Here is a 27,022-nt window from a genome sequence, read left to right as displayed (position 1 = left end):
TGCCAACCAAGACCGAGGAACCAATTGTAAGAATGAGGGGAGTTCAGTCTCCAGGTCCATTAAGTCCTTAGCCCATCTCTGCAAAGGCTGCCAACCGAGGTGCCAAATGCCATAGTATTTTACAATGCAGACATGTCTAAAAGGAGTTTGTCTTAGTTCACTTCTTTTTACCACTTGGCTGTCAGGTAAAATCATGCCCCAGAAGTGAAAGGGTTCATAGCCTTGGCTTACTGTTAATACCTTGAGCCACAATACTTAGTCTCCAGAAGTGTTAGGTGAAGTGTGGTGAAATGACAGAAAAGAAGATAGTTTCTAAGAAACGGTCTGAAACAAGCACTCATTTCATATAAAGTAGCTTACAGTCAACAACAATTCTGTGCAGATTTTTAGACTTGCAAACATAACCAGCTACAGGGTAACACTTTCCAAATCACTTATATTCCATTATTAGAGGTGACTTAGCAGCCTAACTCATTAGAAGCACCTTGTTAGATGCTTTTGAATTTTTATCCATAATCTATCGTAAAGCGCTTTGAGCTGTTCTGACTCAAAGGCACCGTAAGTACAAAGGACTTCACTTTTCAGCTGCTGAGCCCTTGGCAGTTCCCAACGGCTATGACTGAAGTTGTGGATATTCAACATTTCTGAAAATCCAACATAAAGTATTTGATTTACATGCAGTTTACATGTACAAAGTGTCAAACGGGGGGTAAAATGCACCCAGAATGCTAGGCACTTATATGGCCCTCATCACCACAATATCTAAGTGCTTCAAAACCATTTATGGATTTTATCCTCAACACCCTTATGAACTAGGGAAGTATTACCCTCATTCTACAGGTGGGGAACTGAGGCACAGAATGGATTAAATGACTTGCCCAAGATCACACAGGGTGTCTTGTGGCTGAGCTGAAGCAGAGCCCACTTCTCTTAAGTCCCAACCCAATGCCCCATCCACTAAGCCACCCTTCCTACCCACAACTTGTCAGACTCTGGGCCCAAAAGCACTTGCAATAGAAGACTCAGAGAGAAATCACAGAAGAGAGCAAATTGTGGGCTTATGGAGCTGGACAGAGTTTTCTGAGGTGGAGTGGGAAGGTACTTAGCAAACATTAAATGGGAAGCAGTTCTAAGAATGCAAGCTCTGGCAAGAAAGTAGGCAAAAGAGACAAAGGGAGCCACTACAAGACAGACCTGGTGGTTAAGGAAGAGATGCATGTAGGGCACACTGACTACGGTATTAAGTATATTATTGTGATGATGCTATTTTACCAGCTACAAATCCATACTGAAGAACAGGTATGAGGGCCACGTTGTGCCCTTGGATACATGCACAGGGCTCCCTTAGACTTCAGCACGGCTCCTGGGCATGCATACAAGAACATGGCACAGTCTTCATGATGTACAATAGGCGTCAGCACTAAAACAAAATTTCAAGTGTCCTTCACAGTATTTACAACACATTGGCCTTTTGAATTTTTTGGAGAAAGAAACAGTTTTGCAGGTGATCATTCATGCCACCACATAACCATGCATAATACCCTTTTATTCCTTTGTCTTCCAATTACCAGCCTGTTTTCAATTAAAGCACTTCCCTTTCCCCACCAACAAAACAAAACAAAACACACACACACACACAAAAAAGAGTGCATTGTTTAAGCAAGTGAAAGACAAAATGACTGGAACAGTGTTTGTTCGGGGTGTTGTGCATATTGGAAACTGGAAAGGCTAGAGACAGTTATTCAAGGTTTCCTTCACCTTCACCCACAAATGACAAGTTTCTGGAATTTGGTAGGTCTTAACAAAACAGTCTCTCAGTTTGTCATACTATGTCAGAACTACAATATCTCCACCTTGCTTCACTTTCACATTTTGCTAATGAACCAGATCAATAACATGTATTAGTATAATGACTTTTTCTAATGCTCTCACTCATTCAGTTGGAAGCCTAACACTGACCTAGGCATCAGACTTCACGACTGAAGTGTGTGTGGGGGGGAAAAAGTTACCACGTATAGGTCAGTAATGAGTTTTCCTATATTTAAATTGTTTGGTCTCACCCTGCAGGTAGCACCATTTCCAACAAGAAGGCTATAATCAGGTTCGAATCGGAGCCTTCACACCATACCTACTCCACTCACTGAACTTTTGCCGCACCTTATACACAGTGCTAGACTAAAACAAATTAAACACTGAAGAAAGCACTCAAGGAAATGTTACCTTCAGTGGATGTACTGTAATGTTAAGTTGCATAGTTAAGAAGCACACTACATAAATCTAGACACAATATTCTGAGGACATGCACAATCAAGTATTTCATTTTTCTTGTAAAGACTCATTCATTAAACAGCAGAACAGATGACCAGGTCCTGAAGATTAAATGCACTATCAAACTTGATCGCATACTTTAGTCCAAAATATCAAACTTAAAAAAAACATTAGTATGATTTTATGTTAGATTCCTTGGAATCCTTGATACTTACTTTCCAGAACTGGTCCCCTTCATGTGATCTGTGTAGATATAAATATCTGGTATAAACTTATTTAGGATGCTTCTTGCTGAATCCACGATTCTGTTTGCTATCTGTGGCGACACTCTGACAGAATACCTATGTTATGAAGTCAAGGAATTTATTATGATAGGGAGGTACTTTAAACCAGAAAGATGGGTAGTGCACAAAGAAGTTTCAATACATTCTTTTGGATATTTCATTTTGCAATCTGTCCATTCATGGATGCCAGCCCATCTTTCAACCTGAATTTATACTTTTCTATAGCTGCATGCATTCTTATTATTTTCTACACATCTTTTTATCATTCTGATTTTGACAGTGAAGCCTGTACAAAAGACCACACTATATAACTAAGCAAACTCCTGTCTTAAAAGATGACCTTCAAAGAATATTTTTTTAAAAGGGCTGCATTACCTTTTGCTTTTTTTGTGTGTGCAGGCCTGAATGGTTGTGGTTTTGTCCTACCCTTTTAAAGGACTGGTGGAGCGAGTGGGGTTCTTCTTGTTTCTGGTGTCTTAGAAATATCAACAATATGAACTCTGGTCTTCCTGAGCTTTGCTGGAGGACCTCCTGTAGAGGAGAGGGTTTCAGATCTCTCTCACCTTTGCAGAAGAAGTGGGGTACCAAATCTTTAAACAAAGACATCCTCTCTCCAAAATGATCCCTAGTTGTGGAAGTGGGGTTTATCTCCAATGGCCTCCTTCCACACTTTTTAAAATACTTCAGATTTTTCAATTAGAAGCAGTAACAATGATTACTCTATCCATAGTTTCAAGGCAGCAATATTGCCCCACTGCGTGTTGGGGAGAAACCCATGTTCAAAAGCCCAGAATATTCATGCTCTTCCTGACGGTTAGAAAGCAAAATGCCTGAGAAACAGCTACTCACTACACAATATTGCTTTTCATCTGGCTTGCCAGAGGCAGCACAATGCCACTGAGTCTGATAAGAGTGAGTAAGCTCAGGGAAAGAAAAAAGAAAGGCCATATTTAAAAAGGGGAGGGCCAATTGCAGCATAGCCGACCTGTGATGGTGCACTGAAACACGGGCAAGAAAGGAAAAGGGGATGTTAAGATTATGACCACGTATCTGTGTGTGAATTGATAAAACAACATATAAATATACAGGGTGGAAGCGAGAGAGGCATGGAGAAGCTGTTCTCTTCATTCAAGTCACAGTTCTGGAAAGACTGTGACAAACAGTGGAATGCAAACACACACCTAGCTGCATCCTTGTTGATCTTACAGTATATGACTGAATCAACAGACTCTTTTAGCATGGTGACAACGTACTAATCCCAACACTACAATCTGAAATTCTGGACAGAGTGATCCATTCTCATGCATATCACAAGGGAGATAATGAGAAAGTGCCACAAGTAAAAAGTGAATGCACTGTAAGTCAATGCCTCTGGCAGGAAACCAGTCTCTGCTCCAGCTTTCCCTTCAGGCTGATGGAAAATGGATTGCTTGGGACTTTTCTTTCTTTTTTTTTTTTTAAGTTTATAGTTACAAACTGAACTACAAGTTACACAATGCTCAATGGGAGCAGGAGCTCATGGGTGCTGAACTCCAACACTGTTTCCCCCACAGGGAAGAGAATAACTGCACTTCTGATTGAGTAAACTTCTTATTGTCTTAATACGATGGGAACGGAAGGTTTGAGGAAGATACGCTGTGAAAAACAAGAGGAAAGAACGCACTAAACATCAAGGTCTGTTCCATATGCTTGTGCAGTATGAGCTTGTATTTTGCCATAGTGTTCCATTTTCCTTGCATTACACATCATCCACTTCCGTCCCTGACTGTACTATTGGAGGTCTAAGAGCTAACAGATTATACTAGTAACACAGAAGAGGCATAAATGCATGTGTGGACTGTGCAGTACAAACTGAGCTTAAATTTAGGCTCTCACCGGACATACATTTAGTATAATCACTATTAAATGAAAAGAGCCAAACAGGTCAACCTATAATAAATCAACTCAAGTTTTTTAAAAAAAATAAACCAACCTAATAGTGAGATTCTCTTTTTGGTGTTGCTACATGACACAGAATCATACAGATGTAGAGCTGGAAGGGACCTTGAGAAGTCATCTAGTCCAGGCCTCCACACTGAAGCAGGAGTAAGTGATAGGAAAGCATTTCTATTTTCCTTGCTACTTAAGCATTTCTGGTAAAAAAACAAAACAAGCAAAAAAAAAAAAACTTCATCTGTTTTTCATTTTTTTTATTTACTTGTTTCCTGTTGTGTTTTGGATAAGGACTTCATATTGTTATGCTGCAATCCAATAACCTGTGTGATAAGCACCACAATACGTATCTATATTACTCTGGTGTACACTGAGCCACACGATAAATTGCTATCCGCAGAAGGTTAATGAAAAGAAACACATGGGGGGGGGGAGGGGAAAAGATACGCTGTTCCTCTGATCCGTTTGATTTTGCCAGGGTCTGTGAACTGAATGGGTCGCAAGACTTTCCTAACTGGACAGGCAAATATCACCTCCCCACCTCCTTTGGGGGGCATTCCTCTTCTCGTTATCTGGACACCACAGTAAAAAAGGAGAAAACCGGTTAGCAAACAAATGAAAGACTACATCTACAAATTCAAACGGACGACTTTTATTCCACTTATACTAGAACGGTAACGAGAGAGGCCAGTGTCACATGAATACAGGAAAGGCAATGCTAACACCTAAGGCAATGCTAGAGCTAATTTACACCAAGAGGTAAAGATCATTCTCTATCTAATTTAAAATAGGATGGGCAATGCCTACCACTGAAAAATCTCCATTGAAGATTAAGTCAAAGGGATAATAAAAACTGGAAAAATGACTTGCTTCTGAAGGAATTTCATGAAGATTCTCAAATGCTTAGCACGCAAAGGACTAAATCAAATCTCCAACTCATCCTCATAAACCAAAAGGAAAGCAACAAGGATACAGATCTTTCAGCCTGTCAGAAACAGCAAATATTTTAAATAATTAACCTGTGTGCACACTAAGTAAGTATTAAAAAAAAAAAAAAAGGCAGGCAATAGTTAGGAACTCCTGTCTGGTAGGAAACAGTGAGGAAGGGTTTTTTTTTTTGTTTTTTTTTAAATAAGGTTAAGTTTGGAGGGACCACAATTTCTTCTCCACACCCAACCCCTGACCCAGCTCAGACCCACATTTTGGGACCTGCCAAAGGTACAATTATTAGTGGATTGCGGGAGAGAAGCCTCCCCAAATTGGAGGCCGCCCTGAATTTGCATAAGATTGTAGATTCAGTGGCTGTCTGGCTGAACCAGTGGTAAGGGATGGGGGAAGAGAGAGACGATCCCACTATCAGTACCTACGGGTGGGAAGTGTAAGCAAAGGAAGATGGAAACTGAAAGGACTGAAGAGAAGGAAATGATGCCGACCTTTTTTGGGAGAGGCAGGAGAACCTGGAGAGGAAGGAGAATGACTATTCTTGCCATCTTCCAACCTCTCCCACTCAATAATCTTGGCATTTCTCCCCCACCCTAAAAGGCCAACAAGAAGGGCAAAGAATTTTTAGTAACACATTTAATAAAACCTAGTGATGAGAGTACATCTCCTAAAGACAGAAGAGGGCAGGAAACACGTAGCTCTGTGTGAACCAGGGCAAAATGTCATTTCAGACAACGCTAAATGGAAATAATTAAAAATTATTACCTTTAGTTCAAAACCTTCACCATCGATTCCAAATTTTTTCAGCAAGGGCAGAGCTGTTGCCTTAAGTACATCCACCTACAGTAAAGGACAAAAAGCCAACCTCTTTACTACCATGAGATAAAACAGGCAATATTTATGTTCAAAGAAAGTTAAAGAATCATGTAAAGGGTTTTAAAGGATAGTCAATTATGAGCAGTCTAACGGTTCAGTCTGGGCCCCCCAGACTAAACAATACGTACATATTATAGACACAGCTGATGGTGCTGCCTACTATTAAGGTTGCCTGAAACTTCTCATTATAAGACCGTGTTTTCAGTTGCTTATAACTTTGCCCAAACTTTAACTGTTTGGACTGAAATTTCCCACACTGGATGTGTGCACTTTCAATTGTTTGAAAGTTGCAGCAAAAACAATGCAGCTGCTTTTCAGAATGAGGTTAAAGAAAAACACATTTTGTCCACGTTAAATTCTTACAACCATTTCTTTGAGACACTCTAGCACCTCCAGACTTTGGAGCAGGGACTTGAAATAAGGCAGGGGGAGGATGACAGGGAGCTCACCCTGGTGCCAGGGATGCTCCTTTTGCTGGTTCTGTGGGGAAACACCCCCCAAATTTGGCCAAGTTGTGAGCCTAGGAATAGTTTCAGTTTGGATATGTTCAGTAGAGACTTGAGAGTCTGATAGTCCTCTGAACAGTCAGTCTGCACTGGGCATGCTCCAAGTCGAGGGCTGAGCAGGACCTTCCCTGCAACTGCTGCTCTTGGCTGCTATGGGTAGCTGTGGCACTGGGCACCAGAATTGAGAGCAGGGAGACCATCTGTTCTTCACTCTCAAAGCTCCTCCTGCTGGTTCCCAGGCAGCACTGAGGAAGCTACCTGAATGGAATGAGAGAGGACAAGAGCCAGACCTGGGACAGCAGCAGAGAGAATGACCAGAGATGGATGAGGGAAGACTGGAATTCAGACAGGAAGCCCCCACAGGGAAAGTGGGACTGTCTGGGTAAAGAGAGTGACATTGGGATTGGAAGAGACAAGACTAGATATAGGCCAGGTGGTCTGTGACCACCAGAACCCACTCCCCTCCAGAATCTGCAACGGAACCCAAGATTCCAGAGTCTTACCATTCCTTGGCTGAGAGCAAATATCTGTGAAATCCACTAGCAAAAAAGCACCCCATCTCCAGCTAGTAGCTGGTCCACACAGATGACTGCAACCTACTTTTGCTATCAGTTATTCTGCTAGCTCAAATGGCAGACATTTTCAATGTGGATCTAAAGGTTCAAATCCTATTTCTGAGCAATGTGGGTGTTGATATGATGCCACAAGATGGAATTTGTTTTTGAGTTTTGTTTTTTAAAAACCTGGGACGTTACACGTGAAAAACTATAATAAAAGAATGTTAGACTTGCAAAGTCGAGGACTAAAGTTAGGAAATTACATAATTAAGGTTGCCTGTGCACCCTTAATTCAGCCCCCTTGTGCATGAACATCATGATACAGATAATCAAATATGATTCTTTTAGCATAAGTTTGTTTATTTATACACACATGGGTGCCTAAAGTTTTGAAAGTCCTCTTGAAATCCTGACAAGTTATCAGAGTTACACAATGCTTCTCTCTCTCTCTCTCTTAAGAAAGTGTTCTAGTTCTGGTAAAAAACAGTCCTACTGTGCAAGTTAGGAAATCCCCTTTTGCAATCCACTGGGTTCAAAATACTCCTGGAGGAGGTATCTATGGGGAGACGATGTTATGACCATACCATGGGACCAGACCACCTTAAAGTCCAAGTTTGTCTTCAACAACTGCAAGACATTGTAACACTGTAGTTCCCAAACAAGATCAGGATTGTACTGGGCACGGTACAGACATATAATATAGACTGTCCTTCTCCCAAAGAGTTTACAATCTAAATAGAAAAGACAAGTGATGGGGTCCAAAGAAGGACTATTATTCCCATGATACAGACAGATTAAGGGTTTTGCCCAAGGTCACACAAGTCTGAGCAAAGCTGAGAGTTGAACTCAGATCTTCTAAATCCCTGTCTAGTGCCTTAATCACACAACCATCCCTCCTCCAGAGCCTTAGTTGTAAACCACAATATACCGTCAAACTCTACCAAGGTTTGGCAGCCATAACAAAACTCAGGACTGCATTACAAAAATGCTGCCAGAAGTAATATCTCTGTCCAGTGGTTACACTTATAAAGGTTAGCGTTTGTGACCAAATGTATCCTTGTTTTTCTTTTTATTGTATTAACAAAATCATTTTAAAAAGCTATTCACTTGCCAAGAAACATTTAAAAAACCATTTTAATGAGATGACAACCAAAATGAACCCTAACAATAGGTGATCCTCCTTCTCCTAGATAGCCATTAGTTAAAACTCTCCTCAACACAGCGCCTATCCCTGTTAACACAGATAATGCTGGCATGTTGGCAGAGTCTCAGATTGGCTCCTGCAGTAATAGAAACACAGGAAAACAGGATTTAGAAAACAGAAAAGGACAAAAAGTCAGCAGGGAAAAATTTTGTTTTCATGTTTTTAAAGAGGAGATTACAAACAGCTGTTGAATTTAAACAGATTATTGGAGAGTTTGCTTTTTAATTGCTCCCCAGCTAGAACCCTGTATAATCAACTTCATGCCAGTGTGAACAACATTTCAATTATAAAGTCCTGGAACCCAAATCTTATAATGTTAGCACTCAAGAGCCGAGATGAGGTTCAGGAACTGTTACGGGTATATATTTTAAAATCAGATTACTGCAGCCACGATACATTTGCAGTATGTCAGGATAATCCCAATCTGTTTTCCCCTTGTTTGCATGTTATATTGGTGAGATGCCATCTCCTCCGCTTCATAAAGAGAAAAGTTGCCCATAGGCATAGGGGTATTTTGAGTGGTCTGTAGCTACACCAACTCTGGATGTGAGTTTGGTAAATCTCACAAGATAAGGGGCAGGCCTGGTCAGACCATCATGAAAAAATCTAGAGTATTGTAGAGCATGGCCTCGGTGACCCAGGAGAGGAGGTGGGAAGGGAAATTCTGCCATCCCAGTCTCTTCTCTGTGAATACTCCAGCATGGTGTTAGGTGCATGCTGCAGCTAGGGATGCTGTCTTTCTGGCAACTGAAGTAAAACTCTCAGTCACTGAAGTCATGTCACCTGCAACAGTGGGGGCGTCAATATCTCAGTTCAGCATCCATCCAGTCTGGAACATTTTCCCTGCAGTTCAATTGGCTTCAGTATCTTCCACTTCCTGCCAACAGTTACACGGTGTTGCTGCCCGCTGCTAAACAGCAGTTTGTTTCACCCCAATGGGTATGTGTGCACGCACAGTCAGAAAGATGCTTGTGCATCCAAGGCACTATGGGCCAGATCCACAGCCCAGGGGAGTCTTTCCACAAGTCCTCCACTTATGGAAGGTATCACCTCTCCTCCCATCTGCTTCACTAGTAGCACCTTCCCTAGCAGGAGGAGGGGTTTCTACTGTACCCCTTCTCCCCTTGCTTAGGGAAACTTATTGGATAGGGTGAGGTCTTTGACGCTCCCTTGGAGGGGGATAAGAAGTCAGGCATCTGCTGCTCCCGTTTCTAGGCCAAGGAAAAAGCAGCTAGAGCTCAGCAAGAGGCTGCAGCTGGAGTCAGCCATGGAAGGCAACTGAAAGGTATTAAGAGCAGGAATGCTCCTGGGCCAACCAATGTGAAGATAGCAAGGGGCGGGGAAGGAACAAGCCTGGCCCAGGAGAGGTGAACAAGACGAGCAAACAATCTTCATTCTCCTTGTTCACCAGCCCAGTGTAGAGAGCAGGAGGAATTAGCAGGGACTGTTGCAGCTACTCCTCCGACCCACTTGCTCTGCAGCTGACCTGAGGCAGAATGAGTGGGGTTTCCCCTACAGGCCCGACAGTGTAACAGCAGCAACTGCCCTTGCCACAACAGTGACCTTTGGTTAACGTCTTAAGGTTTTCTTCACAGCTGTAAAAGCTGGGATCAAGGAGTTTGGGGGTTTGCCTTTCACAACGAAAGCTTAGATTCTTCAGGTGAGGATGAGATTGGTTATACTCACTTGGGGAAGCTTCCCACTCAGCTCAGGCCAGCCAACCCTAGCATAAAGATGTTACATCACAAAAAACGATAACGTCCTATTGACGACTACAAAGGAAAAAGCTTCCTTAACACACAGAGGCTGCTCTCTTTCTTGTCCACATATTAAACTGTGATGGACAGATTCTCTTCTCATGCTAATTACAGTGGGGAAAAGCATTTTTTTTAAAGCAATCATTTTAGTTAAACGAGTGAAAATATGGGTGAAAATGCTGAGGTAATGTCTATTTAAAAGCTACTGGCTGTTAGAGAACTGGTGTTTTCTTTCAGATGTACGTTGGGGACTTAGGCCTTGTCTGTATGTAGATGTTGCACCAGTTCAATTAAAGTTGGTCTAAAAATCCAAGTGCTAGTTAAACCCATGCAAACCCCCTGCATGGACACTCTTGCATTGGTCAACTTACTGGCATAAGCCAGGTTTAAAAGTGTCTATGCAAGGTTAGCTTAGATTCTGCAGATGAGGATGAGATTGGTTATACTCACTTGGGGAAGCTTCCCACTCAGCTCAGGCCAGCCAACCCTAGCATAAAGATGTTACATCACAAAAAACGATAACGTCCTATTGACGACTACAAAGGAAAAAGCTTCCTCAATACACAGAGGCTGCTCTCTTTCTTGTCCACATGTTAAACTGTGATGGAAAGATTCTCTTCTCATGCTAATTACAGTGGGGAAAAGTATTTTTTTTGAAGCAAATTTTAAACTATCCATAATATGTTAAAGTTAATTTGCTCTTTTTAATAAACAGACTGGATCTTGGAGCCAGATATGCAGATGGATAAACTAGAACACCATTTTTTGGACAAATTGCTGTAGCTTTTCCACGCACAGCTCCAGAGCACCATCTGCTTATAAAATAATCAAAAACCAAGTCCATTTAAGACCAAAACTATATTTACCCACAAAGACCTCTATTCAGGACAGCATTGAAGCACGTATTTAAGACCTAGTCTACATACACAATTGCATTGGTGTGATAAGAGGTGTATTTTTAAATCATTTTAGTTAAACAAGTGAAAAACCTTGCATAGACACTTTTAAACCTGGTTTATGCCAGTAAGTTGACCAATGCAAGAGTGTCCATGCAGGAGGTTTGCATGGGTTTAACTAGCACTTGGATTTTTAGACCAACTTTAGTTGAACTGGTGCAACATCTACATACAGACAAGGCCTAAGTCCCATCTCAACAAGGATGTGTTTTCCTGAATCAAGCCTAAATGTTTAGATATATGTCAAAGCTTACTTGAAAACAGCATTCAAGTTGGGGCGCTTTTGCCCACTGAATTTTACAGGGAAGATTTTCTCCATCACCGTTAAAGAGAGGCAATTTAAAATAAAATTGCCTTTGATTTTTTTTTTTAAACATTATTGGTTCAATGAATATCTAAAATAGCAGTAAATGAATGATGAGAGAAAAACATTTCTTTTTTCAATTTCATTCCATGCCATTTGACAGCCCTTTGTGTATAACTAGTAACGCTCTCTGGAAATTCTATGATAGAACGTTTTTTCCATCCAAGAATGCCAAATTGTCAAAATTAAAACGTTTTGTGGAGACTGTGTGACTCTGCCAGAGTTACAATGTTCCAGGTTTCCTGGCAGCCTACCCGCCTGGCAGCCTTCCATGTTCTTGGCTCTTCAGCAGCAAATCTGGTGTCCTGACAGGGACCCGGGAACAACTGGCTCCCAAAGACCACAGCTCCTCGGTAGACTGGGTCTGCGGCAGCCCGCCAAGTGGACTGTCTCAGACCAGGTATTCCATTCTCCTTCACAGAGAAGTTCAATTTTTTTTTTTCCCATTCCAAATGACATTTAAAAAAAAAATGTTTTAAATCCTCCATGAAATGGAATTACCTTTCTCCACACAACTCTAATACCCAGTTTCCATTTCCCCTCCCATTTGTGTGGATGCTTACAAAGGAAATAGGAAGAGAAAACATTTTTTTTAAAACAACAAGAAAATGTAGTTGTAAACCATAAATACTGGCTGGGGGACTGAAGGGCCAGTCTAACATCTGCAACTGTACACAGTGCATTTTTAAACTGGTTAGATTTCCATCTGAAAGCATCCCTTTAATCTAATCACAGGAAGGATGGCAGTCTCCAACGTACATCTGAAAAAAAACACCAGTTCTCTAACAGCCAATAGCTTTTAAATGGACATTACCTCAGCATTTTCACCCATATGTTTTCCTCACCCCTCTTCCGTAATAAGACTACCGTTTTTAGATTGAGCACTGAACTGTCACTAACACAATTCATGGCAACTGTGGCTAAGTTCAAAGAGCCATTTGAACTTGTGTTCTTATTAGCTTCTTTCTGAACAATCAGGCTGCTTCCTTTCTGCAAGCTGGCTTGTAACTGTACAGCAGCTGAGTAAATTATGTACAGTGGTTTTGCTACTGTAACTGAATTAGTGTTGCATGACCTTTGTTTCAAATGAACTGTGGGCTTTATTTTAGCATCAGTATAATCCTGCACAATGGAAACAATAAGAAGCATTCCTACTTCACATAAAAAGCCCCTCAAAACTTCAGAGACAACTTCCTCTTTTCATAGTACTCTGGAGAATCAACCTCTCTCATCCTTAAGATTAGGAAAAGCAAACTTGGTGTGAGGGACAAATGGCAGGGTGCAATGTGAAGCCTAGAAGGATTGCCCAGGAAAGGATGAGAAGCGGCAGAGAACTGAAGTCAGCAACTGGGTTAGAAGCTAATGATGGGACCAGGATGCGGGGGTAGGGGGAGATGCAGAGAGGGGCTGAAATGGAAAGTGTCATAACTGAAATAATCTGAAGGGAGCCATACGGGCAGAAACATTCATAGATATTTTGGCATTAGATGTTCTATAAACAGCTGTCCTGTCTACCTTGCTTTGATTCTTCCATCTTTCACTTCTTTTTTTTTTTGCCTTTTGCTGTATTTTTTGGTCTCTCTGTCTTTCAGTGGGCTTTTCCTTCATTTTACGCTTGTCTGCAGTGTTACCTCATCACCCACCAACCCTTATTTCTCAGAGTTGTATTCTCCCTTCCTCCTCATCTTGTCATGTTCCCCTGCTCGTGTCTGCTCTACTTCCCTTTGTTACATTATTCTTTCCCTCTCGGTTTCTCCTTGCATTTCTTTCTAAATCAATAGAAGTTAAGCACTGAGGCACTTATGAAAATCTCACTTGGGGCCTATCTGCATATTTAAAATCTGGCCCTATGATCTTGTCACAGGGGGCACACACAACCCCATACTCAGGGCAGGCCTAAAAGTCTCACTCCCAGAAACCAGGAGGTGAAAACAAGGGTGGATCACTCCAGCTGCCCTGTTCTGTACTCTCCCCGTGAAGTTCTGACTCTGGCCACTGTGGGACACAGGATACCGGCCAAGACCATGGTCTCACCCAGTATAGCAGCTATTGTGTTCTTATGGTCTTGGAAAGAGCTGTTGAGCCCAGCAAGGGGCTGAAAGAACTGTGGAGTGGGGGAAAGACTTATTTTGATTTACGCTAATATCTGAACTATGATGTTGCTTAAATACACCAGACCCCCAAAAACTGGGGATAGTTCACTTGCAATTGGCTGGGTGTAGTTTTTGAGAAGCCCCCATAAGGGAAAACTAGGGCAGTGGCAGGGTGTGATGCTGGATCAGTAAGACCCTGGTACAGATCTAAAAAGTCTCTTATGCGTCTAGCTTCTCTGATCCCAATTTTGTTTTGTCTAAATGCTGAAGGAGAGTACACTGACTGAAATGTGGTGTTTACTTCCTGATTAACCTGATGGCTCCCGAGACATAACGTAGCACAGAGCATGGTGAATCCTACTTAAAAATACAGTGGGGTTTTGTGTCGATGGGGAGGGAAGAAGAAAAGAGTTGTCACGGCACTTAATGAAGTTTCGTTACTTACTGAAGGGTCTACTTGATCGTTTGTTACTCCCCTGAGGACGATTCTTAATGGATGTTTCATGAAAGGTGCCAAGCAGAGCAGACTTTCCAAATAATAGCCAATACTACGGTGGGGGCTGCAGTCGTGTTCCAACACCCCCCCGGACAGAAGACCAGGCTGATAATATAGGGTGGTACCTTTAGAGAGTGAAGAAAAACAAGTATCATTACCACACTAGAAACTAAGGAAGTGTAACACTCTGATACACAATGATGTCCACAGTGGGTCAATTCCTGGACAGAGAGGAATCTACAACAGAGGCAGGCAGCACTTCCAATGCACTACTCCCAACCCCACTTACCTCAGCAACTCACTCTGCAGGGCTTCTCTCCATTAGAGATTTCTGTACCTGGGCACATGCATCAGTGCAGATGCCCTACACTGATGTTAAATGGGGCTTACACTGTACAACTTACCTCAGTTTTTCTATACTGGGGGAGCAAGAGGAAACTGCACTGGAGCCTTTATTTTTATTTAAAGTTAATTTTAGTGATGTTATATTACACCATTGAGGGCTCACCTCGGGAGGCTACAGTCTTGAGTTCAACAGAGCCATCTCATCTCAACTAAAATAACTGGAAATAGCACCCAGTGCAGCAATTCCTAATGCAGGCAACCCACCAGAAGGGCCACCACCACCTAGTGAATCATTGCCACTAATTCAAGTTGTGACACAAACCAAGAATTACCTCCCAGAAAATTCCAAGTTATGACTGATTCATATTTCTCTGAGCCACAGCATTATAGCAGAAAGCAAACTTAATGGAACATGAATCACTGTTTTAGAACTTCCTGGCTTTGGCTCATTCTGATTCATTTCAGAGCATTTGTGTATTTAACACTTGGTCCTCTGGAAACAGATCACCATCTAACCTGCCTACCTCCAGCAAAGAGGTCCCTTCTCCCAGCTCCAAGTGACATACCATGGAAGAAAGGAACAGAGAAGAAGAGATAGTTACCTGTTTGGTTTATCTCAATCCTAGAGCCATTGGTCACTTTGTCAATCAGTCGTATAAAACTTGCTTCAAAATCTGTTGGAGTGGAAAAAGGGTTGATTTTAAATTATTTTCTTTGGGAAGTTATTCCTGGAAAAGTATTCAGCATTCATGAGACACATGTCGATAAAGCTCTCTCTCCTCTCAATACCCCGGGAGGATGAAGATAGACAGCTGGCTACTATTACTCCCAATTTTAGATATGGGGAAATAGAGGCACAGAAAGATTGAGCGACTTGCGCAAGGACATGGAGGAAGTCAACATCAGGGTTGGGACTACAACTCAAGAGTTCATTGCTACTTGGAGTTAGGGACCTCCTCTCTCTTTCTGCATACGGATACTGGTAAGAGAAATATTCCTAATAGGTTTATCAAATGAGATGTTCTCCAGAAATGGCATAATTCTGAATTTACACAAAACCACCAATGAACCCTCTTTCACGAAGACTCCATGAAAAAACCATGACTGAAGACACTGGAAAATGCTTAGAGCAGAGCAAAACAAAAGAGTACACGTGTCCACGTGAGAGAGTGGGAAAGGAGGAGTCTAGGCAGCTGAGCTGAGCTTGTTGCTTTTTTACAGTAATCATTTCACTGTTACCTTGGCCTCCTCCACTCTTCACCAGTTTGCTGTCTCCCAATACTTCGATTGCAAGCTATTTGGGACAGTGGCCATCTCTGCATTACTTGTACAGGTGCAACGTCTAACACAATGGGGCCCTGACCAGGACACGTACATGCTACAAGTTAATAACCACCAACAGTTTTTTCCTGTAATTATAAGTTCTCTTTTTAAAGGATTTTTAAGCCTTTTGTTACAGAAGACGACTTCAAAATGCAAAGTGCTGCTGCTAAAGAGCTGTTAAATAGACACCATCAAAAATCCCGGCTGGAAAGTTTTTATCTGCTGTTTCTACAAACAACACCTGAAGTGACAATAATAAAGACTAGAGAAAAATATTTATTTTTCCCACCCTCTTTCCATTTGTTTACTCTGTGCATTACAGCACTTTGCACAGACTTAGTTGCTCAATTTTCCAGTTGTGGACTCTCTTAAACAGCAAGAAGGAAGAAAGCAGTGTTTTGTTTAGTTTTTTAAAGTGAATATAGCCAATTCATCCCATATGAAGGGAGACCCAGGAGCAAGTGTAGAACCTGAAACTATGTTGAAAACTTAAAATCCAGTCAGTTTTAAAAAGTAAAACCATCCTCTTGGGAGCAGGCTGTACAACTCTAGCTAATAAGTCATCAAATTAATATAGCTCCTTTTTAAACGGTGACCATGTTTTACTTTTTACTGAATTACTTAATCTACTGATCGAAGTGGTTGCATAAACCATTAACTATTTGCCACAACTACTGTTCCAATTATTCACTATTCATTAATCAATATTTACATGCTGTAGATGGTTGCTATCACATGGTGTTGGTTCCACTCTCAGCTTTGATGACTCTTACACTCACAAAGCTTTCAAGATGGCACTGTGGTGATTTCCAGGGTGAATGTGTGCTTACGGGAATATTTACAATCTTTTCTGAGAACAGCCTTGCAGACAAGATTTCACTTGCACAAATATTCAGTCATGAAAATCAAATAAAAGGGGTTGCAAATACCAATGCAAATTCATTGTTTTTCATTTGAAAACTTTTCTTGCATTAATCACAATTCAAGTATTAATCCACCTTGGCCAAAAATAAATAAATAAATGCTGTATCTTGTTAAAAAGGAGTGGCAAAAGCTACATCCTCTACGTCAGTGGTTCTTAACCAGAGGTCCGGGGACCCCTGGGGGGGCCATGAGCAGGTTTCAGGGGGTCCGCCAAGCAGGGCTGGAATTAGACTAGCTGGGGCCCAGGGCAGAAAGCCGAAGCCCCACCTCATGGGGCTGAAGCCTGGGGCCCAGAGGCCAAGGACTGAAGCTGAAGCCTAAGCAACTTAATGACAGGTTTCAGAGTAGCAGCCGTGTTAGCCTGTATCTGCAAAAAGAAAAGGAGTACTTGTGGCACCTTAGAGACTAACAAATTTATTTGAGCATAAGCTTCATCGGATGCATGCAGTGGAAAATTCAGTGGGGAGATTTTATATACACAGAGAACATGAAACAATGGGTGTTACCATACACACTGTCTCCTGCTGGTAGTAGCTCACCTTACCTGATCACTCTCGTTACAGTGTGTATGGTAACACCCATTGTTTCATGTTCTCTGTGTATATAAAATCTCCCCCCTGTATTTTCCACTGCATGAATCCGATGAAGTGAGCTGTAGCTTACGAAAGCTTATGCTCAAATAAATTTGTTAGTCTCTAAGGTGCCACAAGTACTCCTTTTCTCTAAGCAACTTAGCTTCATAGGGCCCTCTGTGGCAGTTGTCTTGCTTGCTACCCCTTAATGCTGGTCCTGGCTTTTATATGCAGAAAAACAGCTGTGGTACAAGTGGGCCAGGGAGTTTCTATAGCATCGAAAAAGGTTGAGAACCCCTGCTCTACCTCCTACCAACCATGTCACTGGGGCAATAACATAGTTAAATAGTATCACAGCATTCAACCTGAGTAATAATCTTTGAGAATTTGGTGGTTTTGAGAGATACTGTTGGAGCCGGGACATAAGTGGCTGCGTACAGTGGTTGGAGCACGAATCAAGCCAAGGGTCAGAGCCGGTGACAAGGGGCAAGGATCAGGAACAAGGCAGGAAGTCAGGCCAGACCAATGTAGCAACCAGGTAGAGCCCAGTTGTGCCAACAACTTCCTGGGCCTCTCTTTGGGTTTAAATAATTAGTCCTGACCAATCAGAGGTCCCGGAGTTCCTCCACTCAGGACCCAGGAAAGGCCTCCCAGAGGAGCTTCAGGTTTCATGATCTCTCCATGCAGCCAATCAGTAGTGAGCTGCTGAGTGGGAGTAGGGAACCAACAGTTGACTGGGAACTGAATTGACCCAGGTTTAAGACCTGTTGGTCACGACAGGTACAGACTTAACCACCCTGTAGACTGAAGTTTTCTACTTGTCAGGCACAGCCGTGGCTGTGCAGGCCTCCCCACACAGCTCTGCCATGTACTTGAACCCTGACACACGAGGAACTGAGTTTGTGGGAGAGGGGGTAGCTTACTCTTGATGAACATTCATTCATTCATTCATTGAACAAGGGTGTTAAATAGCTATGATGGTGTCTATTGTAACAACTATGATGGTGATAACTATGATAACAACAACTATGATGGTGTCTATTGTAATTTACACCCAGAACTAGACTGAAAAACTCTCCAACAAACTCATTTCTCAGGGACTGCCCAAGCAAAGAAATCCTAAGACATTCAACTGGAATTAGATTTTTTTTTTAAAAAAAAATTCATTTCTACAGTGCCATAGATGTACATAGTGCTGTACAAAAATGGAGAGGGGTTCCTGTCCTAACCAGCTCAGGGTTCGCTCTTAAAGCTATACACATTGTGGGAAGCTCTTTGAAATCTTTAGTAGATGGATTTATTTCCATTATCTTCACAGCTAGCTGCAGCTATTTGGCCTGAGGGAAGATGACAGCAAACAGTGAAAGAGGACCAATTAAAAGGGTTGAGAATGGGAAGCAGACACACAGCCTGAACAAGCAATAGGCATGCAGGACGAGGTGCTGGCACCAGCAGTCAATGAGTGGGACCATTTGATCCAGAATCTGAATGGTTCCTGGAGCGCTCAGTCCTACTTAGAGGCAACCCATCCCCAGATCTGGCAATTCTAGTGAGCAAGGTCTGTGTACTGTTTAATCAGGGGGTTAGAATCACCCATGCCACTTCATTCTTGGCATCTTCTCCTTTCCTCTACAGTATCAATTGATCTCTCTGCAGCAGCAAAAGCCACAGAACAGACAGAATGATCTTCCATTGCCTAGATGAGCAGAGCTAACCAATGGCCCAGAGGAGAGGGCAGTGAGATAGAGCAAACAGGGTCACTGGGAGGGGTAACCTGGCTCCAATTTGGTCTATGACTGAAGATGCTTGGAAGATGACAGAGGATTCTGACGGCAATCTGATGAAGTTTGAGTGACCAAAAGGACTAATTCATTAGAAGACGGGGGCCCATATATCATGAGGGTCAAATGCTACCCCACTGAAGAATGTAAAGGCTTTTAAATTCATTGCACAATCACAGGGAATTTCCCACTTCAAGGCCATCTATGACAATTCTCATGATAGGAAGAGAGACAAGGAAATGGGGGTCCACTGCATCCCACGGAAGTCCTCTGATTCTTTTCCTCTCCCCATTTTCTCCTGCTTTGTCACCACACAATGCACAGCACCTCTAAAACATCTCTTAGGGCTTGCTTCACTACAAAATTAAGGTGACTTAATTTAGATGGACCTACAGCCACAGTTAGACAATCTAGATGGACCTAATCTAACACAGTTAGATGAGGTAAACTACCTTAGGTCAGCCTAACTCTGTAGTGTAGACCAAGCCTGACTTTGGTCCCTTTCATCTCTTCTGTGTCTTTTTTGAGTTAAGGGGACCAGAACTGAACGCAGTATTCCAAGTGGCAGCCATCCACTGATTTAGGACAGGACTTTCAAAGAAACCTAAGGGACCTAGATGCTCTAATTGCAGTGAATTTCAGTTGAAGTTGGACACCTCGGTATTTTAGACTCCTACAAAAAATCCCAGCCTTATTCAATAGCAGTATACTATTTTCTGGATTATTGCCTACCTCATTTTAAATACAACTTAATGCTGGTGGTGGGCAGGGAGAGCGGGGTGTTTGAGCACTGCTAGTTGTTTTCCTTGAACTGTGACACCCAGCTCTCTTAACCCCTTGCGTTAAGAGTTAATTCAGAACTCAGCCATGTATATGGCATCATCACTAACAGGTCCCTTGTCATAACAAAGCACTCTCCCTTGGTGTGCAAATAACTGCAGTTCAGCTCTAGAAATGACATTGGCAGAAGTCAAGAGGTTTAGATTGATGAGGAAAACTGCCAGCCAAATAATTTACATTGAGCTCTTTCAGATTAACAGATCAGGAAACACCGCAAGATAAGCTGCTGCCAAAAATACAAGGCCAGCTACAAGTGTTCACTCTCTATTCCTGGAGAGAAGTCCAAGAGAAGATGCATAAGATTTAAGGGTCAAATTCCTTATATTTGTACCAAATAGAATCATATTGGGGAATAAGCTTTATAAATAAAAATACTGAACATCTGATTAAGGGTCTTCAATATTTCACATCATTAGTAAAATGCCTTTGTCCCTTACAAGTAGTCATGATGCCTGCATCTATTTCCTGTGACTTACACTGTGTTTCAGAGCAGCTGCATCTCAATTCACTAATTCGTTAAAACATTTCACAAGAGACTAACTGCAGTGCATGGGGCCAGAGAGAGTACATCCATCAATGCCCACCGTTACACCGTACCGATAAAGGGACTGGACATATAGCTGGTCCATCCAGTCCCACCAGTTCAGAAATGGGCCTGCTTGGCTTGCCAAACCTTGCTCCAATCAAGCTGTTAGTAGTTATCTTGACAATCTTATTTCAAACTTTAAAACAATTTTCACTTTGGGATCTGCAATAAACCCTGGGAACATACTCCTGTTATTCACAGGTATAGCACTAGGAGAGCAGTTCAATTCAAAGAACTTCACTGGCACAGCAAGAGATGGAATTGCTGCCAGTGCGTTTTCTTTTCTTTTTTTCTACGTACTCTTAGGACTCTGTCAAAGGTAGATACCGTACATCAAGCATGCTCTCGGGAAACGGCTTCATTGTGTAACTGGGGGCAAGTCTTTTAGGGGAACCAACAACATGGGATTCAGCTCCTGCTCCAAGGACACCAGGCAAATCCCTGACAGAGTGGTGAGGTGACAGCGACCCATGCTCCCTGTCTGGAGGAAGAATCCACATCTGCTCCCCCCTCCCCAAGCGAGTTATGAACGAAAACAAACCGCACTTCGGATTTAGTGCCTCCTTTAAAAACAACAGCTCCTTCCCCCAACACCGACCCCAGATTCAGATTGTTTCCATCACACAAACCCGTCCCACCCTCCCCCAAATCACTGCCCCGCCCCAAGCCCCCCACTCCCGAAAAAAAGCCTCCTCTCCTGCCCAACCCCCTCTGCATGCCACCCCCATGCACGCCCTCCCTAGCCCAGGCAAGCCGCCCGCTACCTCTGAGGCCGGGGTTCTCCTCCTTCGCCCGGATCTTGCGGATTTTCACCGGCCTCCCGCTCAGCGTGGACAGCACCAGCCGCTGCCGCAAAAAGTTGCACCCCACGTAGCTGAGAGAGTGCGGCTGGCTCGCCATGCTGCCGCCCGGCCGCCCCCTCGGCGCTGCTGCGATCGCGGCGCCGCTGATACCCCGCGGCAGTGCCCAGCGCGCCCACGTGGTTTGGAACAGGAAGACGGAACGCTGAGACATCTGGGTCAAAGGGGAAGGGGGCGGAGCCTCCCCCTCTCAGAGGGAGAGGGGCTGAGTTGGAAAGTCCCTGGTGGGGATGCGGCTCAGCGCTGGTAGTGGGCAAGGTAACAGCGGCAGTGCGGTGGCAATGATGGGGATAGCAGGACGGGTGTTAGTAGCCAGAACAGCAAGAGCCAGACTGGCAACAGCCCCATACCAGTAATAATACCAGAAGCAACAGCAGCAGGGTTAGGAACAGCAGCAGCAGGAAAAGCAGTAATCGGAGCAAAAATAGCAACAGCAGTAGTCAGAATGCAGCAGCAGAAGCCATACCAACAGTTACTTTCAGCAGTAGCAATAATCATAGCGGCAATGGATCAGTACTAGTAATAATAGAGAAATAGGCATCATTGCCACAGTATTAGTAATAAAGGCCCTGATTCAGGAAAGTTCTTAAGCACAGGTTTCAGAGTAGCCGTGGTTTTCGCAAAAAGAACAGGAGGACTTGTGGCACCTTAGAGACTAACCAATTTATTTGAGCATAAGCTTTCGTGAGCTACAGCTTAACTTTGGGCATACCTAAGCACCCTTCCTAAATAGGGATGTTTTCCTGAATCAAGACCAAAAACAGCAAAACAATAGTAATAGTAGTAAAAGCACCAATCTGTAGCCATAGTGAACCATCAAATCAGTCAGACGCAACTGCAAAGGCAGGATATGAGAAAAAGCTTAAAATTTGTTTTAATGTATTTAAATTCTTTGTCTGAATTGGTAATAATAAAACAGAATGTACCATTATGTTACATCTTCACAGTAACAAACTAATGTAACTAATAATCAATGCTACATTATTTTTATTGAGAGTCATATTATCCACATTCTACATTATTATTGCTATTACACATTATGGGTTAGATCTTCTTTTATATTCCTGTGATGGCTACCCAAATCTTGGGTCCAGATACACAGGGGAGGGAGGCACTGTATGCTCACTACTCCCCCTTATTGCCAACATAGGTGGGCAGGCAGGCAGGGATAGGGTGAGCCTTGGCTCTGCTCCTAATGTGCCAGCCAACAAAGCTGAGACAGGGTGAGACTGTGGTGTAGTATATGTATCATATGACTTTTAAAAACAAACTTTGTATTTGTGGATAATCTAAGTACTATACCCAGATGTACAGACACTCTCTTCTCAACCTGTGTTTTACATAATTTTAACATTGACTTTAATAAAATTGCAGCAAACTACTATCTCCTTGGACAAGAGGCTGGGCAGAAAGGGGACTGTGGCTCCTGAACTACAGTTCCGGGAGTGGTGTAGCATTCACCACCCCTTATTTGCAGCTGTCCTTGTGGCACAGTCTAACTCCATTAAAAATTATCTAATGGCTGCATAGATCTGAATTTGGATACTAAGTTTGTAAGGCACTAAGGGTGAGATACTAGGAGGGAATGGCTAGTGTTGCTTGCTTGAACTGCACTCATGACTGTATCTTTAATAGTAATCATGACAAAGATGGTCTTCAGTGGAACTACGTGTCCAGGAAAGTATGGTCACATGAGTAAAAGTTGCAGTATCAAGCCCCTTAATAGTGACATGAGTCTTCTAATATAGGGGAGCAAGTATACTGTCATCACATGGAAACCCCTATCAGTAGCAAAAAGCTAAGCTAAAATAGACAAAATGCAAAACAAACAGGATCTCAAGTTCTCATCATAAACAGTGAAAGACAAATACACCAGAAGGAGTCCTCCAATGGGATTATTTTCAGGGCCAACATCACAAACCTTAGCACTGGGTCAGCTTTCAAGGTGCTGCACCTCTATATTGAGGGAATCTCAGTGACCAAGAGGTATATCCTCCTCCAGTTGGTCAGAGAACATGAAGCACACATCATCTTACCTCAGGAAATACACTCTACTACTGACACTCAACTATCAATTCCTGGTTTTGCTGTTGTGTCTTTTCTCCATCATAGGCAACATAGGATGGCATCCTACATCATGGAACATATTCCAGCAACTCCAGTTTAATCATTAGGTCTAAATGATGTAACTGAATGGTAGGCTATAAAAGTGAAAGACATTACTCTTATTGGTGTCTATAAATCTTCATCTGCCAACTGACCAACTCCTCTTCTGTTCACCTTCTCAGGACCTTCAGTCTACTGTGATGATTTTAATTCACATTGTTCCCACTGTGGAGTAAGGCTAGAGGAGTTGATGTCAATAGTTGACTTGCAGCTTCTATATGATCCTATTGACTCAAGCAATTAGCCTATATCTGGGGTCTTGAAGGCTTTTACCAATAGGAGAAATTGGTGATGGAGTCAGTTATTTCTTTGATCCACTCCTGTTTATTTACAAACAATGTACATAAAGTCTTGTTGCCCTGAGTACAGCAGGAATCAAAGAGCAGGAGACAGTTTCTTTGCTGACAATTCCAAGCCTCTTTCAGCCAGCACTCTACTATAAAAAAATCTCTTTCTAGGCTTTTTCTTGGGACCATGCTCCCAGTGCTTGGTCTGTCTGTCTCCTTGGATTTCTGCTGCTTCTCTGTCAGCTTCTCTGGGAGTTTTTGCTGTTTCTCTTTGCATACACAGGCCTGGTCTACACTGGGGTGGGGGTGGGGGGGATCGATCTAAGTTACACAACTTCAGCTATGTGAATAACTTAGCTGAAGTCAATGTACTTAGATCTACTTACTGCGGTGTCTTCACTGCGATAAGTCAATGGCTGACCCTCTCCCATCAACTCTGCCTCTCTCATCAAAAGAGAGAGAGAGCCTCATTATGAGTACACAAAAGCAGTCCTTAAGGCTTAATTACGTTCAAAACAAAACTGACCAACACAAGTGCTCCCCAAACTGCAGAATGTGTTTCAAAAAGGAAGAGTTGGTGGAGCATGTGTTGACTCCCTGAAAGAGCCTGTCTGAGAGAGAATATATGAACAGACAGACACAACGAGATCGCCAAGCATCTGCATTGGAGCCTTTGTGGCAGGTATGGAGTTAAACGAATGATGCAGTATTACAACCACTGAATTGAAAGTGCTCTAGAGGATGAAGAGGCTAAGACTTTATGGGATCTGGCAGTTGTCACAGATGGAATGGTGCAGGCAAACAGGCCAGACATAGTCATTATAGAAAAGAATTCAAACAAGACCATGCTAATTGATATTGCCATACCAGCAGTCAGAAACATAAAAAAGAAACAAGGAGAGAAAATGGGAAAATATGAAGAACTCTGTCATGAAGAGGAATGAGTATGGAAAACTGGAACAAAGATGATCCTAGTGATTATTGGAGTACTTGGAACAAGCCCTATGGGTATGAATGAGCAGCTCAAGAACACAGGAGTGCAAGACATCACAATCAGTGACCCCCAGAAGACAGCACTCTTAGGCACTGTGAGAATTTAAGGAAAGTCAAAGGAGAATGAGTGCATTTGAGCACGTAAAATGCAGGAATTCTGTCCAGGGTTTATCTACCCAAACCCATGGAGTCAGTTCATGGTCAGGATTCACTGGTGATTTATGGGGGATAAATTTTAGACAGTAGCTTTCTCCTTTTATGCTTAAAGATTTTGTATGTTGTGAAGGCTATCAAAAAAATTCCTATGTTGTAATTCTGAGGGATAATAATTAACTACTATTATCCATAAAATGGAGATAATAATCCTTATGATGCAGGAATGCTATAAAAATTTGTTAATGTTTGTAAGTATCCTGCAGATGAAAATCACTGCGTATACTAATTACTAACTCTTAACTCCATATCTGACTCCATATGTGTGTGTTTGGTTTACGACTGTGGTGTTTGTATGGTATGTGGCCATAGATGTTAACAATCCTTAGTAGCACTGTCATGTTATGCTGTGTCACTGAATGATTTTATTTCTCTGAAACCCTTCAGCTCTGTATTTATTGGCATGTAAATAATTCAAATCCTATAGTGAAAATGCGGTATAAGGAGCCGGATACTGTCCCAAGGCAAGACGAAACCCGCTTCTGGATGCATTTTCCTTCAGGCAGTGCTATCTTTTTAGTAATTTATCATTGGCTGCCTTGCTCTGCTGAAATATTCTTTGAACTGAAGGAAAATTAAGCAGAAAAGCCAGCCTGGTTTGGGAGCACTAGTCTAATTCCTGGCCCTGCAGTCAATTTCTTTAGTGGTGCAGGCCCACTTTCTGATGTAACTGAGAGCAGAAGTTGGCCCCTCGTCTTTTGGTCTGCGTTGATCAGAGCATGGAATACTGTAGACATAACAGGGTCAATCTGTGTTGTGTGCTTGTGTTTAGAAAAAGTAGTTTCCTGTATCACACAAAAGCAAGCCTGTAGCCAATTAAAGAGCAATACGGATCTCTTTTGAAGGAAAGTCATAACCTGAAGGGCATTAATGGCAATGGGGGGCCCAGAGGACGAGGTGTACCAAGTGGGGTAAAATCAAGGAGGACCCTTAGTGTTCCAACAAAGCAGTGGCCTAGGAGTCAGCACTTTGGTGCACAATTCTCAGCTCTGCATTGATTTGCTGCATCACCATGGGCTAGTTACTCTGTCTCTGTGTGTTTTGCCTCTGAAATGGACAGATTATTTACTGATTTTATTTATTACGAATTAAAATGGGCACTTCTGTGTGCACTGTAATGTATAAAATGTGTCCACTTCCCAAGTCTCAAGTTGCATCTCCATAACTAAGAACTGTATACAGTTTTTGCTACAGTTAACCAGCAGAAATGGAAAAGACAACTAAACTAACCCCCAGCACATATACCTCACACTAGGCAAATGCTTGAGGAAAGAGATGGGACTTGGATCATGCATTGAATGGTAACTCTGAGAAATCAGTTCTTGGTTGTGTTGCAGTCACTTTGTGCCGCTGCTCCACCAACTTCTCTGTGGGAGAGCCATGTATGATTCCTAGTCCTGGGGCCAATTTCTTTTCTCAGTTACACCAGCCCCAGCTCAGAGCTCTTGGCTCTATTAGACCAGCACAGAAAGAGCTGTGATGTCCACTGAGAATGAACCGTACCAGCCACCAGATGTTTAAATCTAGGGACAGTCATCTTGAGGGGGTTTCAGCTGATCTCTGCTGGCAGAGTGGCCCCACAGACTTACCTATTTTATAGGAGTATTGTGAGACTTATTTAAAAGTGCTTTAAGAAATTCAGGTGAAAGTGAATAGTATCATTCTTTATTTTCCCCACCTGCTTTTCAGTACATAATCACTTTTTAAAATGCTTGTATTAATTTGTTATTATATGGCCTGCGAGAAAGTGTAAGATCGTGCATCTCTTGAAGAGACTATGTTCACTGCAAATCAAACTTCAAGACTCATACTGCCAACTTTTTTCAGGAAGAAGGAAGCAGTTGAAGCAATACTTACAATGTAGAATAATACATAGATTGCTGTGATTCGTGTACAA

General features: G+C 42.4%; 1 protein-coding gene across 2 annotated transcripts in view; it reads right to left on the bottom strand.

Annotated features, from left to right (window-relative positions):
• The window catches only part of RCL1 (RNA terminal phosphate cyclase like 1), a 104,925-nt gene that overhangs the window by 23,244 nt on the left and 54,659 nt on the right, over positions 1 to 27,022 (bottom strand). Inside the window, exons 1-6 of one of the 2 annotated variants that reach the window (XM_074953313.1) lie at positions 21,371 to 21,601; positions 15,183 to 15,254; positions 14,185 to 14,360; positions 6,192 to 6,266; positions 4,932 to 5,056; positions 2,484 to 2,609 (exon numbers count right to left, since the gene is read on the bottom strand). In XM_074953313.1, coding sequence (XP_074809414.1) covers positions 2,484 to 2,609; positions 4,932 to 5,056; positions 6,192 to 6,266; positions 14,185 to 14,360; positions 15,183 to 15,254; positions 21,371 to 21,506 — 710 coding nt within the window. In that variant the 5' untranslated portion in view covers positions 21,507 to 21,601. Of the gene's footprint in view, positions 1 to 2,483; positions 2,610 to 4,931; positions 5,057 to 6,191; positions 6,267 to 14,184; positions 14,361 to 15,182; positions 15,255 to 21,370; positions 21,602 to 27,022 lie in introns of those variants that run through there. The other variant, XM_074953315.1, reaches the window with a different exon arrangement.

Source organism: Natator depressus, chromosome 5, assembly GCF_965152275.1.
Source record: "Natator depressus isolate rNatDep1 chromosome 5, rNatDep2.hap1, whole genome shotgun sequence".
NCBI classification, from domain to species: Eukaryota; Metazoa; Chordata; order Testudines; family Cheloniidae; genus Natator; species Natator depressus.
Note: the sequence above shows the minus strand (reverse complement) of the source record. Positions and strands in the feature narration are given on the sequence as shown.